Below are 19,393 nucleotides of genomic sequence, written 5' to 3'. Positions count from 1 at the left end.
GTGAACAGGATCCCTCAGAGGCCAGAAGCAGTGCCTTCATAGTTTTTGAGCAAATCAAACACTGTGCTAAAGCCATTTGAAATGTTGAAGTGAGTCCAAAGAATACCTGTCTCACATTGCTCCCTTTGGTGTTGTAATCTCCTTTGTTTTGTCATTGTCAGTCATATTTGTTTTCATTCCTTCCCTATCAAGTTAATGTTACTGTCAGCATTTCACTGTTGCTTTCAGACAGCTCATGGCATAGAAGGATCACAGCCAGGTCTCTGCTGACAGCCCGTTATGCTTTCTTCCCCATGAGGAACATGAGGCTGAAGCATTGCTAATGCCATCTCACAGTCTGTGAGATGAGGTCCTTCCAAGATACAGAATCTTGGGCTGTGTGGAAGGGACTTCAGGGACCAGAAAGGAGGAATGCAGAAAAGCTGGTGTTTCCTTCTAATGTGCTAAAAATTACAGGGGAGGATATGTGGTTTTATTACATTTAATTTAGTTCTACCTCTTTCTTGCCATTATTCCATCTTTCTCTGTCTTGAACATCTTCAGTTGCTGCTTTTTGTGTGATGTTTTTCTACAGGGAGTCAAGACCTGCTAGAGAATCTTGTTAACTCCCTTTCTTGTACCTTAATGTTCTATTGCAGACAAAGAACATGAACAGCAGAAAGTATCTGTAGAATTAAGCCCAAAGACTATGAATGGAGTAGAACAGCACGAGCCTCTTCAGTCAACAGTTCAACTCCAGAGTAACCTAGGCAGGCCAAAGTCAAAATCTTCCTCAGTTAAATCATCCAATGCTACAACCCAATCTGAAACAAAGCCAGATGATTCAGTCAAAAAAAGAGGTAAAGCAAGTCCGTTTGTTCAGTCGCTGTGTACTAAGGTGATCAGAAAGCTGGTGCCTTTAAGAAAAAGGCAAATGTGAAGAAGAGATGTGTTGGAAAGTGAGAGTAAAATTGTTTGAATTGTCGTGGCTATTTTAACAGTTACATGATTTGGGGGGAATGAATATGAACATACATGTTTAAGAATTGAAGAACACCAAAGAACTATGGAAAATCTGGGCTCATGGACTTCATCTTAATGTGGGCAAAAAACATGTTGAACTATTCATCCTTCCTCATTCAGAAAAGTCAAAAACACCTTTCTGCCTTTGTGCTGTTTTTGTTTTCTATTTTAGGGCCAAACATTGAGAAATCAGTAAAAGACTTGCAGCGTTGCACTGTTTCTCTAACTAGATATCGCATGACGATCAAAGAGGAAGTAGATAATTCAGTGAAGAAGATCAAAGCTGCTTTTGCAGAATTACACAGCTGGTAAGTAAATCAGCTTGAGATCCACCAGCACCACCTGAGAATAAGGGGCTCATGCAAGTCACTGTTATTGGTGGTTTTACACTCTGTTTGCAGTGGTTGGTTTCATTAAAAAAAAAAAAGTGGTGCTGTTAAGAAACTCCTCAGCAACCAGCCAGCAATACATTCATGTGTGCATGTTTACATACACAAAGGCAAACAAAACTGCAGTGCTTAGGAAGAAAAAAAACATAGTGGGATTTTTTTCCTAGTGTCCTCTTAACCCCTGTTCTTGCAGAGCCTGCTATGGCATTGATTTCCCCAAGGCTAAGAGAGCTGGGCAGAGCAACCTGAAGGGGCACTCTTTCCTGGACTACCGTGTGCACCTGAAAGTTATGAGAAACAGTACTAACAGTTCTGCCTGAGCCAGTATTTCTGCTCATTACATCCAGCTGTGGGGCATGGCTATCAGGCATACTTCTGTGTGAATGAGAACATAAACTGCTCCAGTATTGCAATATTTTGCTTGGATGCAAAATCTGTCTGAGCATAGCCATGTCACACAGTAGTGTAGGGCAAGGAAAAGGAGAATACTAAACACTGTTTAAGATGCAGGGGAAGGTCAGTAAAGCTAGGTGAACTCCCTTTTCACTAGTGTGTTTAAGGTATTTGTTGCCAAGGTTGAAATCCATGCGCTATAATTGTGTTCTCACTTTTCTACAGAGGCTGAGGAGTATCTTCGGGATACTACTATCTGAGTAGTATCTTAGGGATAAAAAGAGAGCCCCATGAAATCTGACAGAAATGTGTAAAGCACAAAAGGAGCCACGGTTCCTCATAGCACCTCTTGCCAGCAAATCATTTTCACGTATTGGGTGTCCACACAGTCATATGGAGAACTGAAAAGAAACAGCTGCTACTTGCCCATACAGTCTGCTTCCAACCACAAATGGAAAGTACCCTGTAGTAGTAGGGGCCAGGTTTAATTAACACTGTGCACAGAACTGGACAAACAAAGACTAGCCGCCTCTACTCTTTGCATCTTAAACACTTTGGTATGTCCAATGCTTTATAAAAAGCATGAAAACCAGCATACACAGTGAACAAAAAGCACTCGAAAGCTTCAACATACTTGGGGTAAAACACTGACATAATGCTGGTAATGGACTTGGACAAGGGAACAACTAGGAGGCATGTGCTGAATGTTTGGGGAAGATAAAGCGGACTTTCAATTGTTCTCTAATTTGAAATCAAAGCAAAGCAGTGGTTAAATGGAGGAAGGACTCATTTAAAAGAACATATTTGTACCTGTAGTAGCTCAGTGCCGGGTGATGAGCAATACTGCCAGTGCTCACAGTTGGAGAGCTGAGTGAACATAGGCATCCCCTTACTGGGATTCCTACTTGGTAAACTGGAAAGACAATAGTTTTCTCTTTCCTGTAGTCCAGATTCAGTGGTACTAGATGCAGAGCTGCGTTTGTTAGATACGTGATAGATAGAGTATGGTCAGATGCCTGGAAAAGCCAGGACTGCTATTGCTTTACACTGAGCAGAGTTCTTGTGCTGCTTCTCTCTGCATTTCCAGGCAGTCCTCATTAGCTTTCTGTCTACATGTCTGTTTGCCAGCTGACCTTTTGTAGACCTTATGCCTCTAAAGAGCAGATTTACAAATACTCTTGAGGTTTGTTCTAATATTTGTTTGCCTGTCAGTCACACGATCCAGTCCATAACCTTGTTAGTGCACAGAAAAAGCGTTCTATCAAAAGTTAAGGCTTCCTGGGGCCCAGCGTAGTTTTCAGGTACCTTCAAAGAGCAGCATTTCTGCCTAGGCCGCCAGGCCTTGCCCTTATACTAGAGGGTCCAGGAGGACCTAAGCAAACAGCTCTGGTCTCAGGCTGGCTACTTGGCTGCATAGCTGCAGCACCAGGAGAGGAGCCTGTGCTTGCTTTCTTCTCGCTGCCTCCAGCAGGTTGGAATTACCCTAGCTGAGTATTAGTGGAAGAAGCAGGTGCATCTCATGAAAATGGGGCGAATTCTGTGAAACAATGAGATGCATAGTTCCCCCTTCTGGCCCCTTTGTCTTTTACAGGTACTTGCTTCATTCTCATATTTTTTACTAAGCTTGCAAAGGTGGATTCCAGAGCTTTCTAAAGGTAGATTCCACTGTCTCATAGTCTTCTTTGGTTTTGGAGGCCATGCAGGTAGATCATTGCTTTTGTATGTTATTTTGAAATAAAAATAAATATGCCCTTTCTGATCTTAGTGTTGCCAGATTAAGGAGAAATTGTGTTTATTAAACACATAAAGGGGATAATCTCAAAACTTTTAACAGATATCAGGAGCAAAGACCCAGACTCTGCTCTCTTTGTGGCCACTTTCCAGGGTGCTTTTGGGAAAGTTATCTCTCATCTGTATCAGGAAGAGTATCTCCTCTGTACAACAGGAAGAGCCATGGTCTTCTGCCTTAGTAGTGTGTGTTTAGTCTAACTATAAAACTAGTAAGATTCTCAGATACCACTAAGTAGATCAGAAATGAGACTTAGATAAGAAAGAAATCTTCTACAGATTTATGTAAAAGTGTGCAGGATTGTAACAAGCCATGGTGCAACTCATACAATTACTAAAGTTTAGCCAAATCCTAAGGTCTTCATTTGTAAGTAAAATTATGAAGCCTTTTTTCAGGAAAAGGCATATCAGTTTTCAGCTCTAAACAAGTTTTTATGATCAAGTAATAAATTTCTAGTTGTGAAGAGATCTATCAAGAAAAATGCGAATAGATACTTAACTCTAAGGGCTTTACCCTTAGTCCCCCGCGTTAGCTGGCTGTTAGAGAGAACAGTGTTAGCAAAGAGAGATACAGAGCAAAACATAATAAACTTGAATAATTTAAATAATTAAAAGCCTTTTTTTTTAATATTGCCAGATGGTGCTCTGTGGAGGGGAAGAACTTCAGTGAAATTGATTTACTCTTTTGTTTATCTGCTTACCATCAGATTGTATTTGTGGTCAGAATGAAAATTCATGTAATCTGTTTTGCTGTGTAAATCCTGTAAAACTCCTGATGAATTTACATGTAATCTCAGCTTGGATATCGTAGAGACAGGGACAGTACTTAACTTGCCTCATACTTTTCTACAACTTGCTTGTGTTGTTGGCAAATCATTAACCAGCTCAATTTTAGGGAGGTACAGGGGTCTGTTCCAAAGACAGAGCAAAGTCACTGGAGAACAGTGTTGTATTTTTTTTGAAGCCTAAGCTGTCAGACCCTAATAGTATCCTATGACAGTGTGTTTGCTGCTCCATGTCACGTTCCCTTCCTCATGAGAAAAAGGGCTCAAAATGTATAATGGGATGTCAGTATTTGAGCTTATCACCTGCTGAACCAGAACCCCAGTGGGTGCTGAGGAAGAAATAGCTTTTTTTTTTTTTTTACCTCCTGGATGAAAATCTCTGCTTCAGTCCTTCACAGTGCCACAGCTGACTCTTTATTCCTCAGTCGCCAAAACAACGTTAATTGTCAAACTATGTATATAGTTGTTGTTGTTTTTGAATTTGTTAGTCGTTTAAGAAAAGACTGGTGCTTAGTAAATGCCTCGAGGAGAAAATTGACATTTTTATGGGGCTTAGAAGGATTTTGAAAGGACTAATTTCAATTACACCTTTAACTGTAAACTCTGTGCAATTCATCTGTGGCTACCCTTGTGAGTGGCATGAGCACGTTTCCCTCATTGTCAGCTTGGTCTTTTATTTCCCTGTCTCTTCAGGACCAATAGGTTTAGCATAAGGTCTAGAAGAGGCAACAGCAAAGAAGATTCTGGTCATTGTGAACCCTTCTAATTGTTATCAGTAAGGCTATAAATCTGGCAATCTGAAGCATTTTTTCTGAAGCAGAACTAATAACTGGTCATATTAGTGGAATCTTGAGGCATTAAACTAGAGAGATTAATTTGTTTCCACTAACATCAGAACAAATTTAGAACAAAATTAGAATTTGATCTGAGCATGAAACTGAAATGAAGCAGCTGTCAACATAACTTACCCCTATCATTGTTGTGCTGACACCTTACTGCAATTTGGTGTTTGCAGCTCTTTTGCTGTGGTATGCTATTGTGACTATTGTAACAGCCTATGTAAGCCCAGGCACAATCACTGTCCGTTTGACCAAGAGTAGGGCACTTCAGCTCTTGCCTTCAGAATCTCGTAGTTAAAATGAGTTCTAGTCAGCTGCTATCTTTCCAGGCTCATTTCATATCTTTACAGCACAAGCACTGTCTCTGTCCTGGCCTCATTTGCATGTCATCTATGTTAAGTGTATACTTTGCTATGTTCCTTCAACAAACTTCTCTCCTTCCTGAAGCCCACCTCAAAATCACCTGGATACTAAAATCAAACAGAGCTTAATCCTGTGCTCCAAACTACAGATACTCACCTGTGGTGAGCAATGACACCACAAAGTGAGGATGCTGTTTGTGGATAGAAAGGAATCAAATTGATTCCTCCTCGGTTTGTTAATAATTGACCCTTAAATGAGATGAGAAGAAATGTAGCACTTCCTAGACCTGGTTGACTTTTGACATTTCTAAGGAAACATTAACTTCCCCTGTTATTCTGTGATACATGGTAGTTTGATTTCCAAGCTGTGAAATGTGGCTGTTTTCTTCCAGATGAGAATTAGTATGTTCCATTCCTTATGTGGAGAGAGATAAGAGTCCATTTCCTCAGCTAGTGTAAGTTAGTGCAGATGCCTTGTCTTCAGAGAAGGACATCCCCATGAAGATCTGTATGTTAAAGAAACTTAAGTTTATTATGTTAACTAGTCTGGTACTGACAAAGGTACTGAGCACAGTTTCTTTTTTCTTTAGTTTTTCAATGTCAGTTTGTAGCTACAAGGAAAATGCAGATTTTGTTGCTGTTAGTCACCACAATCCTGGCCTCTACTACTGCAACATCCAAATGCTTTCCTGAAGTGTACATCAGAGACAAACAACACTAGAACATCAGGATTGGAAAATATGAGAAATATTGAACCACTATGATATTATTCTCATTCTAGTACTAAGTGTTTTTACTTGGCATCAAAATAAAATGTTAGTGGTCAAGCAGTTTAGTCAGGATCTCTTGATGGAGTAGGGGGAGGACTGACATAGAATCACCTGGGCCAAAATACAATTCTGACGAGCTCTGCTATTGTGAGCTTGCTGCTTGAATATCTTTTTCCAGCCAAAAGTTCATATAACCTGCAGTGTACACTAGGGAGGCACTTTAATAACAGAAATAGCAAAAGCAAAAATGTACAGACTTTTTGAAGGTATGGGGAAGTACTGAATAGTATTTTTAAAAAAATGTGGAGAGTAGAAACAGGTGAGAACTTGCAAGACTCACTTCAGTCACCTGCTGTGAAAGCCAAGGTAGTTTATTATACCATGTAGTTACAAAAAGTAACAGAAAATAGATTAGTTTTAGAAAGCTACCACTATTCAGATTAAAAAGCCTGACTCTTACCACCTGACTCTTTGGAGTCCAAGCTTAATGCTTATGCCTGGTGAATATTGAGGTCCAACTGGAGTAAACATGGTTTTTTCATTGTAGGAGTATGTTTCATAACTGATTTGCTCTACTGTATAAAAAAAAAATGCTGTTTTACTTCCCCTGATATGTATGTCACACCAAATTGATCTGGCAGGGCAAAATTACATTTTTACTTGTTATATGTATGGAACAAAAGTGTGATATGCCGCAATTTTTTTCCTTGCTGTGTCATTTGCCAACAGCCAGGCTGTTTCTGTCACTCTGTTGGCTTTTGGGAGCCAGTGTGAAGATGGTGGCCTCTGCACTAAAGGTAGTGTGGCTGATTGTTATAAGCTGAGGGTAGGACTCTGCAGAACTTCAGTTGTAAACCTCCTGTATGAGCTTGGTTAATTTATGGGAAGGTTTTCAAGAAGGCTGTATGGTACTTGAAGATGATCTAGCTGGTAAATTTCTGGCTGAGTCAGCTGTGTATCTGCCATGTGTTGCTGATACTGCCTGCTCCTTAATCTTTCCCTGTTTTGGTTGTCAACATGAGTCCTTCTCTCCTCTGTAAGTTTTCATCTTTGCTCCCTACTGAATTCCGTAGGATTTTTCCTTTCTTGCTAAGGGTGTTCTAGACAAATGCTTTAATTCTAAGTTTTCTATAACACCATCTTTCTGATGGAAACTATTTCACATGAATGGAAAAAAAGAGACAACTTTGCATGTGAATTATTAATCTGAACAGCTCCTGGGTGGATCCACCATGCTAAATGGGAGTGTGCTCGGGACGTGCGCAGCTTATTGCTGTTTTACTGTTAAAATGCCAGGTGTGAAAAGACAAGAACCTGGGTGCTCTTCTTGTTAGATACAAGTATTTAAGGCTTGAGGAGACAAAGGTGGCTGTTGTAGCCTGCTGCCCCACAACTTGTTTTTGCATGTTCTTGTACCATTTCCCCCACTGAGAAGGGGTGAGGTGTGTGCAGAGAAGTGAGTTTTAGGGCACTGCTTCACCTCCCTTGGCAGCACCGCTGGAAGAATGCCTTTTCTCTAACTCCCCCTTCTGACCCATCCCTTACCTATCCCTTTGTGTTTGCCATAGCAGGAAATCTTGACACACCTATCCATCTTTCAAGATACAAGAAAGTGACTTGAGCCTGTTTCAGGTGCAGCGTAAGGGAACTGCAGATCCTTGGATCCCAGGAGCAAAGATCACAGAATCATCTAGGTTGGAAGAGACCTCCAAGATCATCTAGTCCAACCTCTCACCTAACACTAACAAGTCCTCCACTAAACCATATCACTAAGTGCTACATCTAAACGTCTTTTAAAGACCTCCAGGGACGGTGACTCAACCACTTCCCTGGGCAGCCTATTCCAGTGCCTAACAACCCTTTCGGTAAAGAAGTTCTTCCTAATATCCAACCTAAACCTCCCCTGGCACAACTGTAGCCCGTTCCCCCTCGTCCTGTCACCAGGCACATGGGAGAATAGACCAAACCCCACCTTGCTGCAGCCTCCTTTAAGGTACCTATAGAGTTCGATAAGGTCACCCCTGAGCCTCCTCTTCTCCAGGCTGAACAATCCCAGCTCCCTCAGCCGCCCCTCGTAAGACTTGTTCTCCAGACCCCTCACCAGCCTCGTTGCCCTTCTGTGGACTCTCTCGAGCACCTCGATGTCCTTCTTGTAGCGAGGGGCCCACAACTGAACACAGTACTCGAGGTGCGGCCTCACCAGAGCCGAGTACAGGGGGACAATCACTTCCCTAGACCTGCTGGCCACGATGTTTCTTATGCAAGCCAGGATGCTGTTGGCCTTCTTGGCCACCTGAGCACACTGCTGGCTCATATTCAGCTGCCTATCAACCAATACTCCCAGGTCCTTCTCTGCCAGGCAGCTTTCCAGCCACTCATCTCCCAGCCTGTAGCACTGCTTGGGGTTGTTGTGCCCCAGGTGCAGGACCCGGCACTTGGCCTTGTTGAACCTCATACAGTTGGCCTCAGCCCATCGGTCCAGCCTATCCAGATCCTCCTGCAGAGCCTTCCTACCCTTGAGCAGATCGACACATGCACCTAACTTGGTGTTGTCTGCAAACTTACTGAGGGTGCACTCGATCCCCCCATCCAGGTCATCGATAAAGATATTAAAGAGGACTGGCCCTAGTACTGAGCCCTGGGGGACTCCACTAGTGACCGGCCTCCAACTGGATTTGACTCCATTCACCACAACTCTTTGGGCCCGGCTACCCAGCCAGCTTCTAACCCAACGAACCCTACGCCAGTCCAAGCCAAGAGCAGCCAGTTTCTTGAGGAGAATGCTGTGGGAAACGTTGTCAAAAGCCTTACTGAAGTCAAGGTAGATCACATCCACAGCCTTCCCCTCATCCACCAAGCGCGTCACTTGGTCATAGAAGGAGATCAGGTTCGTCAAGCAGGACCTGCCTTTCATAAACCCATGCTGACTGGGCCTGATCGCGTGCTTGCCCTGCAAGTGCCACGTGATGACATTCAAGATAATCTGCTCCATGAGCTTCCCTGGCACTGAGGTCAAACTAACAGGCCTATAGTTTCCCAGGTCTACCTTCTGGCCCTTCTTGTAGATGGGTGTCATATTTGCTAGCTGCCAGTCGACTGGGACCTCCCCTGATAGCCAGGACTGCTGAGAAGAGACCTGTGAGCAACTGAGGGTTGGGGTTATAGCCTGAGCAAAGAGAAAGTTTCATCCTCATTCACAGCTCTTCAAAAACCTAGAGCCTGCTTAAAAACCCATAGACTGCTTAATTTTCTCTCAATCTTCCCATTCTCTCACCCACCTGAATGCGATCAGCTCATACCTCAACCCTCATCCCACTGATCCTCAGAAGCCCTCTGTGTTCACAAGTGCACACTGTGCCATCTTGAAGTTCAGATTAGATGCTGCAGGGTCTGTGGTATAGCAATGTTGTGTGTGATTTAGGGTGCTGAGAAATCTTGAGCTAGCTCTACCTGCCATGCTCATGTCAGATTTCAGTATGTTATATTCTGGAGATACAGTGCAGTTTGTCTCAGAAAGCAAGCCAAATTTCCTGTGGCTGTTTTTAGGTCCTGATGTCCTGGTGTCTTCCACTGGGTTCAAAAGCTTGTTGAGAACTCCACTGTTCTCTCGAGTGCATGCCTAGATTTACTTGTGGTGTTTGACTGGCTTTTTGCAATTTCTCCCTAGCTGCTTGAGTTTACTCATGCAAAAGGCACCATTAACATTGGTGGTGTTTATTAAATATGAATATGACTAAGAATAATCCTGTGAGGGGGAAGCTGGAGCGGCATACCAGAGCATTGCCCACTGGAGAGCATTCTGCAGTTTTGTTATTTCACTGAATAATGTTGCTGGCTTGGTGATGTGAACGTTTTACCAGACCCCCTATCTGCCCTCAGTAGATCCGCCTGATCAGTTTGCACTTTGATAAAAACTTTGATCAGTTTGCCGTCAGGGATTGCACACCAGAGAGTTGCGAAAGGAAAAGCTTGTGAGACCTTCAGAAAGGTCCTGTGAAAGGGGAACCGATCCTTTCTAGACTTTGGTGGTTGAGTAAGCTGACCTCTCTCAAGGCTTATTCACATCACAGACCATTTTCTTTTACCCTGACATATTTTGCAAGGATATCTCTATAGGAAGAGAAGGAGCTCTTTTTCCGCATGGCTTTAATTCTGTTTTATTCTCAGTACAGCACTGAAAACTAAGTTGTATTAACTTGGGTACCAAGCAACAGTGGTATAGCTGGCTTAATTAGAAAAGAGACTGTTTAGTCATTTGAGAACTGCTGTGCCTAGGCAGTGCGGGAGAAGCATATCAGAGTGACCTCCACATTTCTGCAGATAAATGGGCAGACCAGTGAAATGTTTGTTTAAATTAACACACACTGATTATAACTAATTTTATAGTGAGTTTGCCTAGCTGTTTTGTAGTCTTCCATTTCTTTAAAATATTACTAATTTCAAAACTGCCATAACTAGTATCTGAAAGCTTTTCTTTAGTTATAGCTTTTGATTTTGGTGGAGATCTAGCATGGATTAAATTGCGGTTTCCTTTTTTTTTTTTTTTTTCCTTTTTCAGCATCATAGACAAAGAAGTGTCATTAATGGCAGAAATTGATAAAGTTAAAGAAGAAGCCAGTAAGTACAAAGCGTGTCAGGGAGCTTCTGGTATAGTCATGGAAAAAATTGTTTTGTTTGGCAGGAAATTTACAGAATACGTAAATTCAGTTAGCAGTGTTCCCGTATCTTTCATTGTACACATATTCTTAGGTGTTCTGGTATAGTTTCTCTGTAGTTTCTGTCTGTAAGGATTATGCATCAAAGTTTCAGTATTATGACATTAAGGTAAACCAAAAGTTTGCATGAAGTTAGATTAAAATTATTTATTCATTCTGTTTACTTATCAGAGCTTTTGATCACATTTTCACCTAATTTCTATGGTTTGTTGAATACTTCATTTTTATTTCTTATTTGATGTGTTTGCTTGCTTATATATATGAGTTAGAATGCTGGAAGTTACTGAGGAACAGGTTGTTCTGGCTTTGCATAGCTGTCATGAATTAGACCAAGAAAAATCAAAATGCAGATGTTTACTGGAATCTGTTTTCTTAATAATCTTTGGGAGTTTGTCTCATTTCAGTCTTTCATGTCGTCTCTGTTTCTTGCGTAGGGTGTGTGTGTGTGTATTGTGGGTTGGGGGGTGGGCAATTTGACACATGCATCAGGATACCACAGTATCTGTCGTATACCCCATCAGAGATATGGTATTCGTGGACCTGTAGTCAATGGAATGTGTTTCAATAGAGATAAGTGAAGAACTACAGAATAACCCAAGTATTGTTAGAATGATTCTTTGCCTCATAGATGAAATACCACTGCCATGCATGCATATAATCTTTCATTGATTTGTGAGATTAAGACCCTTGGGGGGGGGGGGAGGGGGTTCAAATGCATGCAACATTCATGAATGCTTCATCTGCATTTAGAACTCTCCTTTAGTTCACAAACATATTAGTTAGAGATTAAAAAAAAATCCTCTGTTGCCAGTTAAGTCTCTTGCAGTTGTATATGCATAGGTACTAAAAAGTATGAGTTGTTGCAGCAACAATTGGCATTAGTTTGTTTTGAATTTTGTATGCTAACTTCTCTAATGCCAACATGCTGTAAACGTGGATTTGGAGTTCTGTGCTGTTCTGTGGAGGAGCTGCGGATGGAAATGTCAGTAGCTTTTTACCTGCAAAGGCTGACATAATTGGCTACAGGGCATGCTCAGTCCCAGGAAAACCAATGGAAAAACACCCATTGATGTCAGCGAACAGGAATCCAAGCCCTAACTGCATAAACAAAAATACATTTTGAAAATTCACAGTCCAGGGATGATGGTATCATAGGACCACTTCATTAATGTTGCCTGGGGACAACAGTCATTTTTTTGAAAGTAAAGCTTATTCTTATTTACAGGCATGCTAAGTGCTGTATTCGTGCATGGCAGGTTCAGCTTCCCTACTTTTGTACAAACTCCACGTATGACATTAGATGTTCTCCTTACCTGTCTTTTAGCTGTGTTATTTCTGCTGTTTCTCAATGCTGTTGTAGGCCTGTAGGCCTTCAGAACTTGAGGTAGAAAGTTGTTGTAGGACTATAACATGCTAACTAAGATTTACATTATTATTTATTTTCACATCTCTTTGCTGCACTGGAGGACTATTTTAATGTGGGTAATCTTCCTCTTACTGTCAATACTGAGAAAACTTACAAAATGATCATTTCAGTTTTCATGAAAATGGATACTTGGCTGGCATCTCACGCTGAGATAAGTGCCAGTAGGAAATGAGATCATATGGTTTGGGCAGTAACTTCAGCAAAGGTGGTGCTGACCTTGGGGAGAAATGATATTAACGTCGCTTAGAATAAGCAATAAAACTATTGGGGAAAGAAAAACAGCTAGTGAATTCTTCATTTAATCTGATAAAAGTTTCTCAGACTTGTAGACCATGTTCCACAAAAAGGAATTGAAAAGGTCAGTTAGAGAAACAGATAAATGCCTGTCGTTAGGATAAGTAGGTAATGTAGGCACAGGTTAACCAACAGGTCTGAGGAAACTCTAGCCACCCCTTGCCTTTCTGTAAACCCTGCCCTGTGTAACACACACTCTTCTATTGCAGTGTGGTTGCTCCCATACAGTTGTGCAGACACCACTCTCCCCTGCACCTGCTGGACCATGCTGTATTTTCAAAAGAAGCTCCCATGCAATTAAATATAGTGGGTTGAGAAATAAAGTCTGAAATACCATTAATTCTCTCCTAAAAAAAAAAAAGGCATTACAAAGTATGAGCTGGTTAAGAGACTTATCAGGACCACTCTGGAATTCTGTGGCAAAGGAAGGAAGTCAAAGAAGCCCAAGTCTCAACATCAGTAATGAAATCAGTGGCCTTATGAAGCTTTACAGCAGCAGCCATCCCCTTACCATGATTGTTCGCATGAGCTCTAGACAAAAGACTATAATTGCTTATTGTTTTACATTTAGACACTGTCTTTCTTCTCTACCTTAAGTGATGATCCCACCAGCCAGTCAGTCATTTGTTCCTTTTACATTAAGTCACTATGTAGGTAGCAGTATTTGCATATAGTTAATTTTCTACCAAAACTGCAATATATCACATCATCCTGAATGTAAATGGACTGTGATTTTGTGACTCACAGTTAATCTTTTCTTTTTAAGTGTAGCTATTCACCACTTCCTTATAAAAAAAACATATGAGACGGGCAGTATTGAATAATTATTTTTTCATTAAGAATGGTGGCCTTTGTAATAGTGCTTTGACCTAGAAATGGCAACTGTGTATATTCTGTGCTTGAAAGTAAAATTGCAGTGCCTGTGATTCAAACGTAAACCATATATGAACAGATTTTTTTCAGGGGAGCTAAAAAGCCCCTGTATTCATAAACTACAGCATGTCTTCAGAAACAGGCTGGTGTCTCAGCAAATGTACTGCTTCTTTCCGTGTCTAAATGAAAGGCTTCCTGAATTTGTACTTAATAAGGCACTGGAAAATTGAAAACAACATGTTTCTGCCCCAGTTTATCTAAACATTACCTTTTACTTTGTGATAGCTATCCTATTTTGAGATCATTTCAACATCGGGCGGTTCAGTTAAATAAACTGCACAAGCAGCATCATATTCTGTTGAGTTCAAGTGTGGTGTGTGTGTTTGCCTCATGGTGTAGTGTTAATGCCAAAAAAGGAATGAATTACGGACCAATTTAGCATCCTAGCAATAATTACTGACTACTGGTATTTGGCAGTGGAAATTCTGACTGCCCGGCAGAAGAAAGCTGAAGAGCTGAAGAGACTGACGGACCTAGCCAGTCAGATGGCTGAAGCACAACTGTCTGAACTCAGGGCCGAAATTAAGGTCAGGCATTTGCTTCTGTTTGGTTATGTTAGCTGTTTGTGCAAATGTGAAGAAAGCACTGTATTGTTAAAATGCCCAGTCTGCTCGTTCCTACCTACTATGGACCAAAGGGTAACTAGCTTTCCGGGGGGAAAACATACCTTCTTAAAGCATTGTAGGACATCTGAGCAGTCTGCATTTGCTGTCAGAGAAGTGTAAGTTATCCCCTTCAGAAGTAGAGCTGTTTGTGTATCATTTATCAGACCCAGTTAACAAGTAAACCCGATAGCTTCAGGTTCAGTGATCAAATGAAATGACCCATTTCCTGTATGCGGGACTACTCCACCCATCGCTGGGCTGTGAGAATTGTCATTTGGTAAGGATGTGAAAATATTTGGTTCTGCATAAAGATTCTGCCTACAGGACAATGTCAAGAGATTGCTGAGCCTTAAAGTGATCTTAAGATGAGTATTGATTGGTTTCTGTACCATCCATTTAGTCTTTTGATCAGAATGCAAATTACTGTTAACTTGCCTGTATTTTTGCAGCACTTTGTGAGTGAACGGAAATATGATGAAGAGCTGGGTAGGTCTGCACGATTTTCCTGTGATACAGAACAACTGAAGACCCAGATTCAGCTCTGTGGAGAGAGTAAGTGCTGGTGATATATCACACCCGAGTTCTCAATGTCATGTCCCACATACCTATCCAGGAAATGCTGAGCAGAAATAATGGCATGTGTAATGCCAGCACATGTGCGTGTAGTCAGTCTGATGGAATGGTATGCAGCAGTCTTACTGAATATACACAGGGCACTTTTACAGTATGCAATATGCTAAGCTCACTGTACATGTGTTGAGCAAAGCATCTGCACAGTTGCCCTCTTTGTCAGAGATTTCCCAGTATTACTGAGGTCAGTTGGAGTCTTCCATCTAAAAAGCAATTCAGCTGTAGGGAACTTTCAAATTTGGTAGTTACTTATGAGTAACTAATAAATTGGAGGCTTCTCTGTGTGACCACAGTATTATGAGACCAATTCACATATCTCCTGCTAAGAAGCAGGTTCCCAACTTTATAGCAGTATTTATTGGGTTTTTCAGGAGCCAAATATTACTTTTTGGAAACCACCTCCTGTTCTGCTTGGAAATTCATGTTCGTTTTCTATTCTAAATATCATATTCCTGCTGTAAAATGTGAGATAGCTTATTTCTCATCTTTGCTGTGCTTTTTTTTTCCCCTCCAGAAAAGTAAATGCTGTAGTGCTTAGACCCAACTGTCACTCAGCCCTATGATATCCTATCAGTACCACCACTCAGGAATAAAAACTATTAACACAATACTGAACTAGTGCATCTTGGTGAAAGGAAAACATTTTTAGGAAGAAAAGAAACGTTTTCAAGGAGTTACTAGAAATAGAAAAAAGGAAAACATATCTTGGTCTGCTAATGCAGTTTTGTGATTGCACAGCTAAAAAAGTGACTCCTTTGAGGCATAATCAGTTTTATTCATTAGACCGTAAGAATTGCTTTTGCAGAACACTTTGAAGATCCATCTAAGCCTGTATCCTGTCTCTCATTGTAGCTAACTCAGGATGTTTCAAAGGAAGGCATAAACTTCCCAGCAATGCATCTAATTGTTCAGTGACCTCATAGCACCTATCTCATACCCTGAAGGAACAAAAGTAATTGGACTGACATACATCCAGAATGCCTGATGATGGGTTCTACCCATTGCACATCTTTTCTATCAAAAATAGATCTTTATGACAAGCAACTGGATTTTTATATGTGCTTCCATGTGAGGCAGTCTGGTTTAGGGAAGAGAGAACAGTAGCATTCAATAACAGCTGAACTCACTAATCTTACAGAAAATTCATTTCATTGTGCAAATGATTGCATTGTTTTTCTGAAGAGGACACCTATTGAGAGAAATATTTGGTGTTAGTGTAAGTGAGTAGGAGTCTTTAAAAAACAAACAAACAACAACAACAAAAAACAGATGGTGCTCAGTTGCTAAAATTACTGTCCTAAAAGTAGAAAAATAGAAGTACCTATTAGATAAAAAATCAGGTGTCTCACAGAAAACGCTCTTTCTAGTTTGTGTCATCTGTGCTAGAGGGGAACAAGGAAATGCTGTAATCATAAAAATCAAAACAGCAAATTAAGGTTGAGAACTTTACATCAATAGCCTCAGAGTCCTTTTTGAGACTACCCAGGAGCCATTACACAGAAGCAGACATCTTGAATTGCTTGTGGAAATGCAGAGAGGCAGGAGTAAAGGATTTGTTTGGTGCACTTCACATCTAGATATGGAAGTGGTTAAGAAATCCTTGTGTCTCAAAATACTAAGAAGTAGGGAGCAGAAATATGAGATGAGCAATAGTGGTTTCTGATAGTGCTGACTGTACCATGGTCTATATATTGGCGATTAGTGCATTGCATTCAGTTCCAGTTTGATAGATAACCATGGTAAACATGTCTACCATGGTAGACAAGCATTGTTAACCACTTCTTTAGAAAGAGCAACAGGCAGTAGACTATTTTTTTTCTTCTTAAAAATATTTAGGCATACTAAGGAAGCTTTCATGGCTATTACCTGTGTTGCAGCTAGTATGTATGTAGCCTGCAAGCTCCAGGCTCTTTAGCTTTCCATGATCAGTGAATGATCTGGAATCAAATTAGTGCATGGTGTCTACAGGCACAACTTCCTTTGACCTCAAACAGTAGAGAGTTACTGGCATACCACTCGCTTCCTTCCAATGTTTCTTCATTTAGGAGGAATAATGATCCAATTAGGAGCATTACTGATAGAACACCAGTGTGACAGGCAGTCCAGCAGGATGTGGGTTCAGCCCAACTGGTTAAAATTTGCAAGCAAACCAGAAGCTGCCAGGAATTTTGAAGTTTTCCTGGATAACCAAAAGCGTGGGTTGGCAGTCAGTGGGGCTTTCATACTCATCATTGACAAAAAATGTTTGCTGAAGTACACTTACGTGATTTGTATTTGAGCTGAAAATACTTAGTAGGATAGGCAATGGGTCCATTTTAACTGTTGGTTTCATGGGCTTTGAGACAACTGTGATCTTTGCACAATTCATTTTTAAACAGTGCTAAAATAACAGACTGTCTCCTAAGCCCTCTGGTATAGTCACAAGCTAGTCTGTTTTCTAACTAGCAAGGTAGCTCCCGAGGCTCTTTTTTTATTTTTGGTCAACCTTCAGGCAGGTGCCCTGAGGAAAATGGTTCCTCACATTTACAGTACAAACAGAATTGTTCTAGTCTTAGTGTGGTTCTACCATACTGGCTTTTTTGTCTCCATAAACCCTTAATGAGGAGGCAGTTCCAAAGAAGTAAAACAGTATGATCTAATCCTTACCCTAGTTATCTCACTTACTTCGTTATCTAAAGTAAGGCTAGAATGATGCTACAAAAAGTAACTGTAAGCAGGATGAGAATACAGCCTTATGTTTAGAAGTTGATTATTTAACTGGTAATACAGAATACTTTTTTTTATTTTCATAGTTTCTCACCCAACGAACAACTATTCCTCAAGAACACCATGTAGTTCAGTGCTGTCTTCAGTGACCTCACATGCAACAACTGGCAAGCAAAATACACACACTCGAAAGTCCTCTAGTAATGCCAAGAACTCTGATAACAAAATACCCAACACTAAAGTACAAAGTCATCATTCTTCCAATCCTACAGAATCTTCTTCCCAAGGAATACCAACAAATAAGCAGGTAAGAAACCAGTTATGAACTAAGCTAAATGATGTCAAAAAAATCACATTAACATCTATTACTGGAAGTCGTTAGTACAAAATCAAATACTGGTTTGTAGATCATATATTTAATTCACAATTTTCAAAAATATGCAAATGTATGCAAGTATGTCTTTTCCAGATTCATTCTCAAGGCAGTATGAAGGCAGTTCATACAGTTCTTGTGCTGTTGTGCTTACTCAGGTAAAGCTACCACTAAAGCTGGTCTGAATTTTGTTTCATTTTTTTTGAGGCTTAAAAAGGTGTGTGAAGGGAAATGTAGGAGCAACACACAATGTCAGTGCATGTATGGCATCAGCTGTCCTGGTAGCTATGCAAATAATGTAATACATCCATTTCCTACTACTGATCAAAACTTTCTCTGAGCAAGATATCACAATGGACATCTCTCCCAACATGTGGTTTCTTAACTTGACTAATTTACATGTTAATTTTTGTTCTTCCTGCAGTCTTTAGACAGTACTTCTCACTAGACAAGGTATTTTAGGGGAAAAAAAAAAAAGAAAAAGTCAGTGATAATTTCTTCAGTGCCTCTTAGTTGCTGCTGTTGAGAAGCCAAGTATTTCATCTCTTTTCCATTTTTTTCTTGAATCGTGGCAGATTTTAATTTGGCATCTCTGGTGAACCTTCCACATATGTTTCCAGGCTACTCAGATGTAGTATGTTACTCATAGTTCAGTCTTTGTGTTGTATCAAAATTGTTTTCCCTCTCTAGTTATACTGAGAATTTTATTCTGCAATTTCAGTTAATTCTGATTGCTGTATTTCTTGTCCTGTAGAAGGTTGCAGACAACCTAACAGTTATTTTCAATAATTTCAATTTCTTTCTGGGTAGAATGGGCCTTCTAGTCAGAGACGAAGATTCAACCCACAGCACCAAAACATCCGTCTCAATGGATCTCTTAAGTCGCAAGGTGCCTGGAATGAGGCAGATCAAAATAATATAAAAAGTGGTTCCAGGTCTGAACACAGAAGACAGCAGCATAACAACTTCAGACCTAAAAATAAAGGAGCTATGAAAAATCAAGAGCAGTCCGCAACTGCAAGGACCACAGAGAATCTGACACATTTGGAAAAGACACGACGGAAGCATCATACAGCAGACACCACGGATCACAGGCCTTTCCGAGGCAGCGTTGGCAGGGTGTCACAATGCAATTTATGCCCTGCAAGGATGGAGGTTTCTACTGATGCCACTGTTCTTTCGGTGCCAGCTGTGACTTTGGTGGCTTAAAATGTCACAGTGAAGGCAGGCAGAAAAATTTTAATCTCTTCAATTTAGTTTCTTGCTCAAGATGCTTGTTGGTGAAGAAAATAAGTCAGAACATAGTCATTTTAAATCTGTTGCTGCTTAAAACTTGTTGGTATCTTTACTACTTACTAATTATTAAAATTATACTTTCAAGGC

General features: G+C 40.6%; 1 protein-coding gene across 9 annotated transcripts in view; it reads left to right on the top strand.

The window, feature by feature from the left end:
* Positions 1 to 19,393, top strand: part of SPATS2L (spermatogenesis associated serine rich 2 like) — a 75,695-nt gene extending 56,302 nt beyond the window's left edge. For 8 of the 9 annotated variants that reach the window (XM_048058357.2, XM_048058355.2, XM_066999576.1 and 5 more), the window contains 7 exons: positions 639 to 839; positions 1,175 to 1,310; positions 10,887 to 10,945; positions 14,114 to 14,223; positions 14,751 to 14,853; positions 17,724 to 17,944; positions 18,821 to 19,393. In XM_048058357.2, the coding sequence (XP_047914314.1) occupies positions 639 to 839; positions 1,175 to 1,310; positions 10,887 to 10,945; positions 14,114 to 14,223; positions 14,751 to 14,853; positions 17,724 to 17,944; positions 18,821 to 19,219 (1,229 nt within the window). In that variant the 3' untranslated portion in view covers positions 19,220 to 19,393. Of the gene's footprint in view, positions 1 to 638; positions 840 to 1,174; positions 1,311 to 10,886; positions 10,946 to 14,113; positions 14,224 to 14,750; positions 14,854 to 17,723; positions 17,945 to 18,106; positions 18,788 to 18,820 lie in introns of those variants that run through there. The other variant, XM_066999574.1, reaches the window with a different exon arrangement.

This window comes from Anser cygnoides, chromosome 6, assembly GCF_040182565.1.
Source record: "Anser cygnoides isolate HZ-2024a breed goose chromosome 6, Taihu_goose_T2T_genome, whole genome shotgun sequence".
NCBI lineage: Eukaryota > Metazoa > Chordata > Aves > Anseriformes > Anatidae > Anser > Anser cygnoides.
Note: the sequence above shows the minus strand (reverse complement) of the source record. Positions and strands in the feature narration are given on the sequence as shown.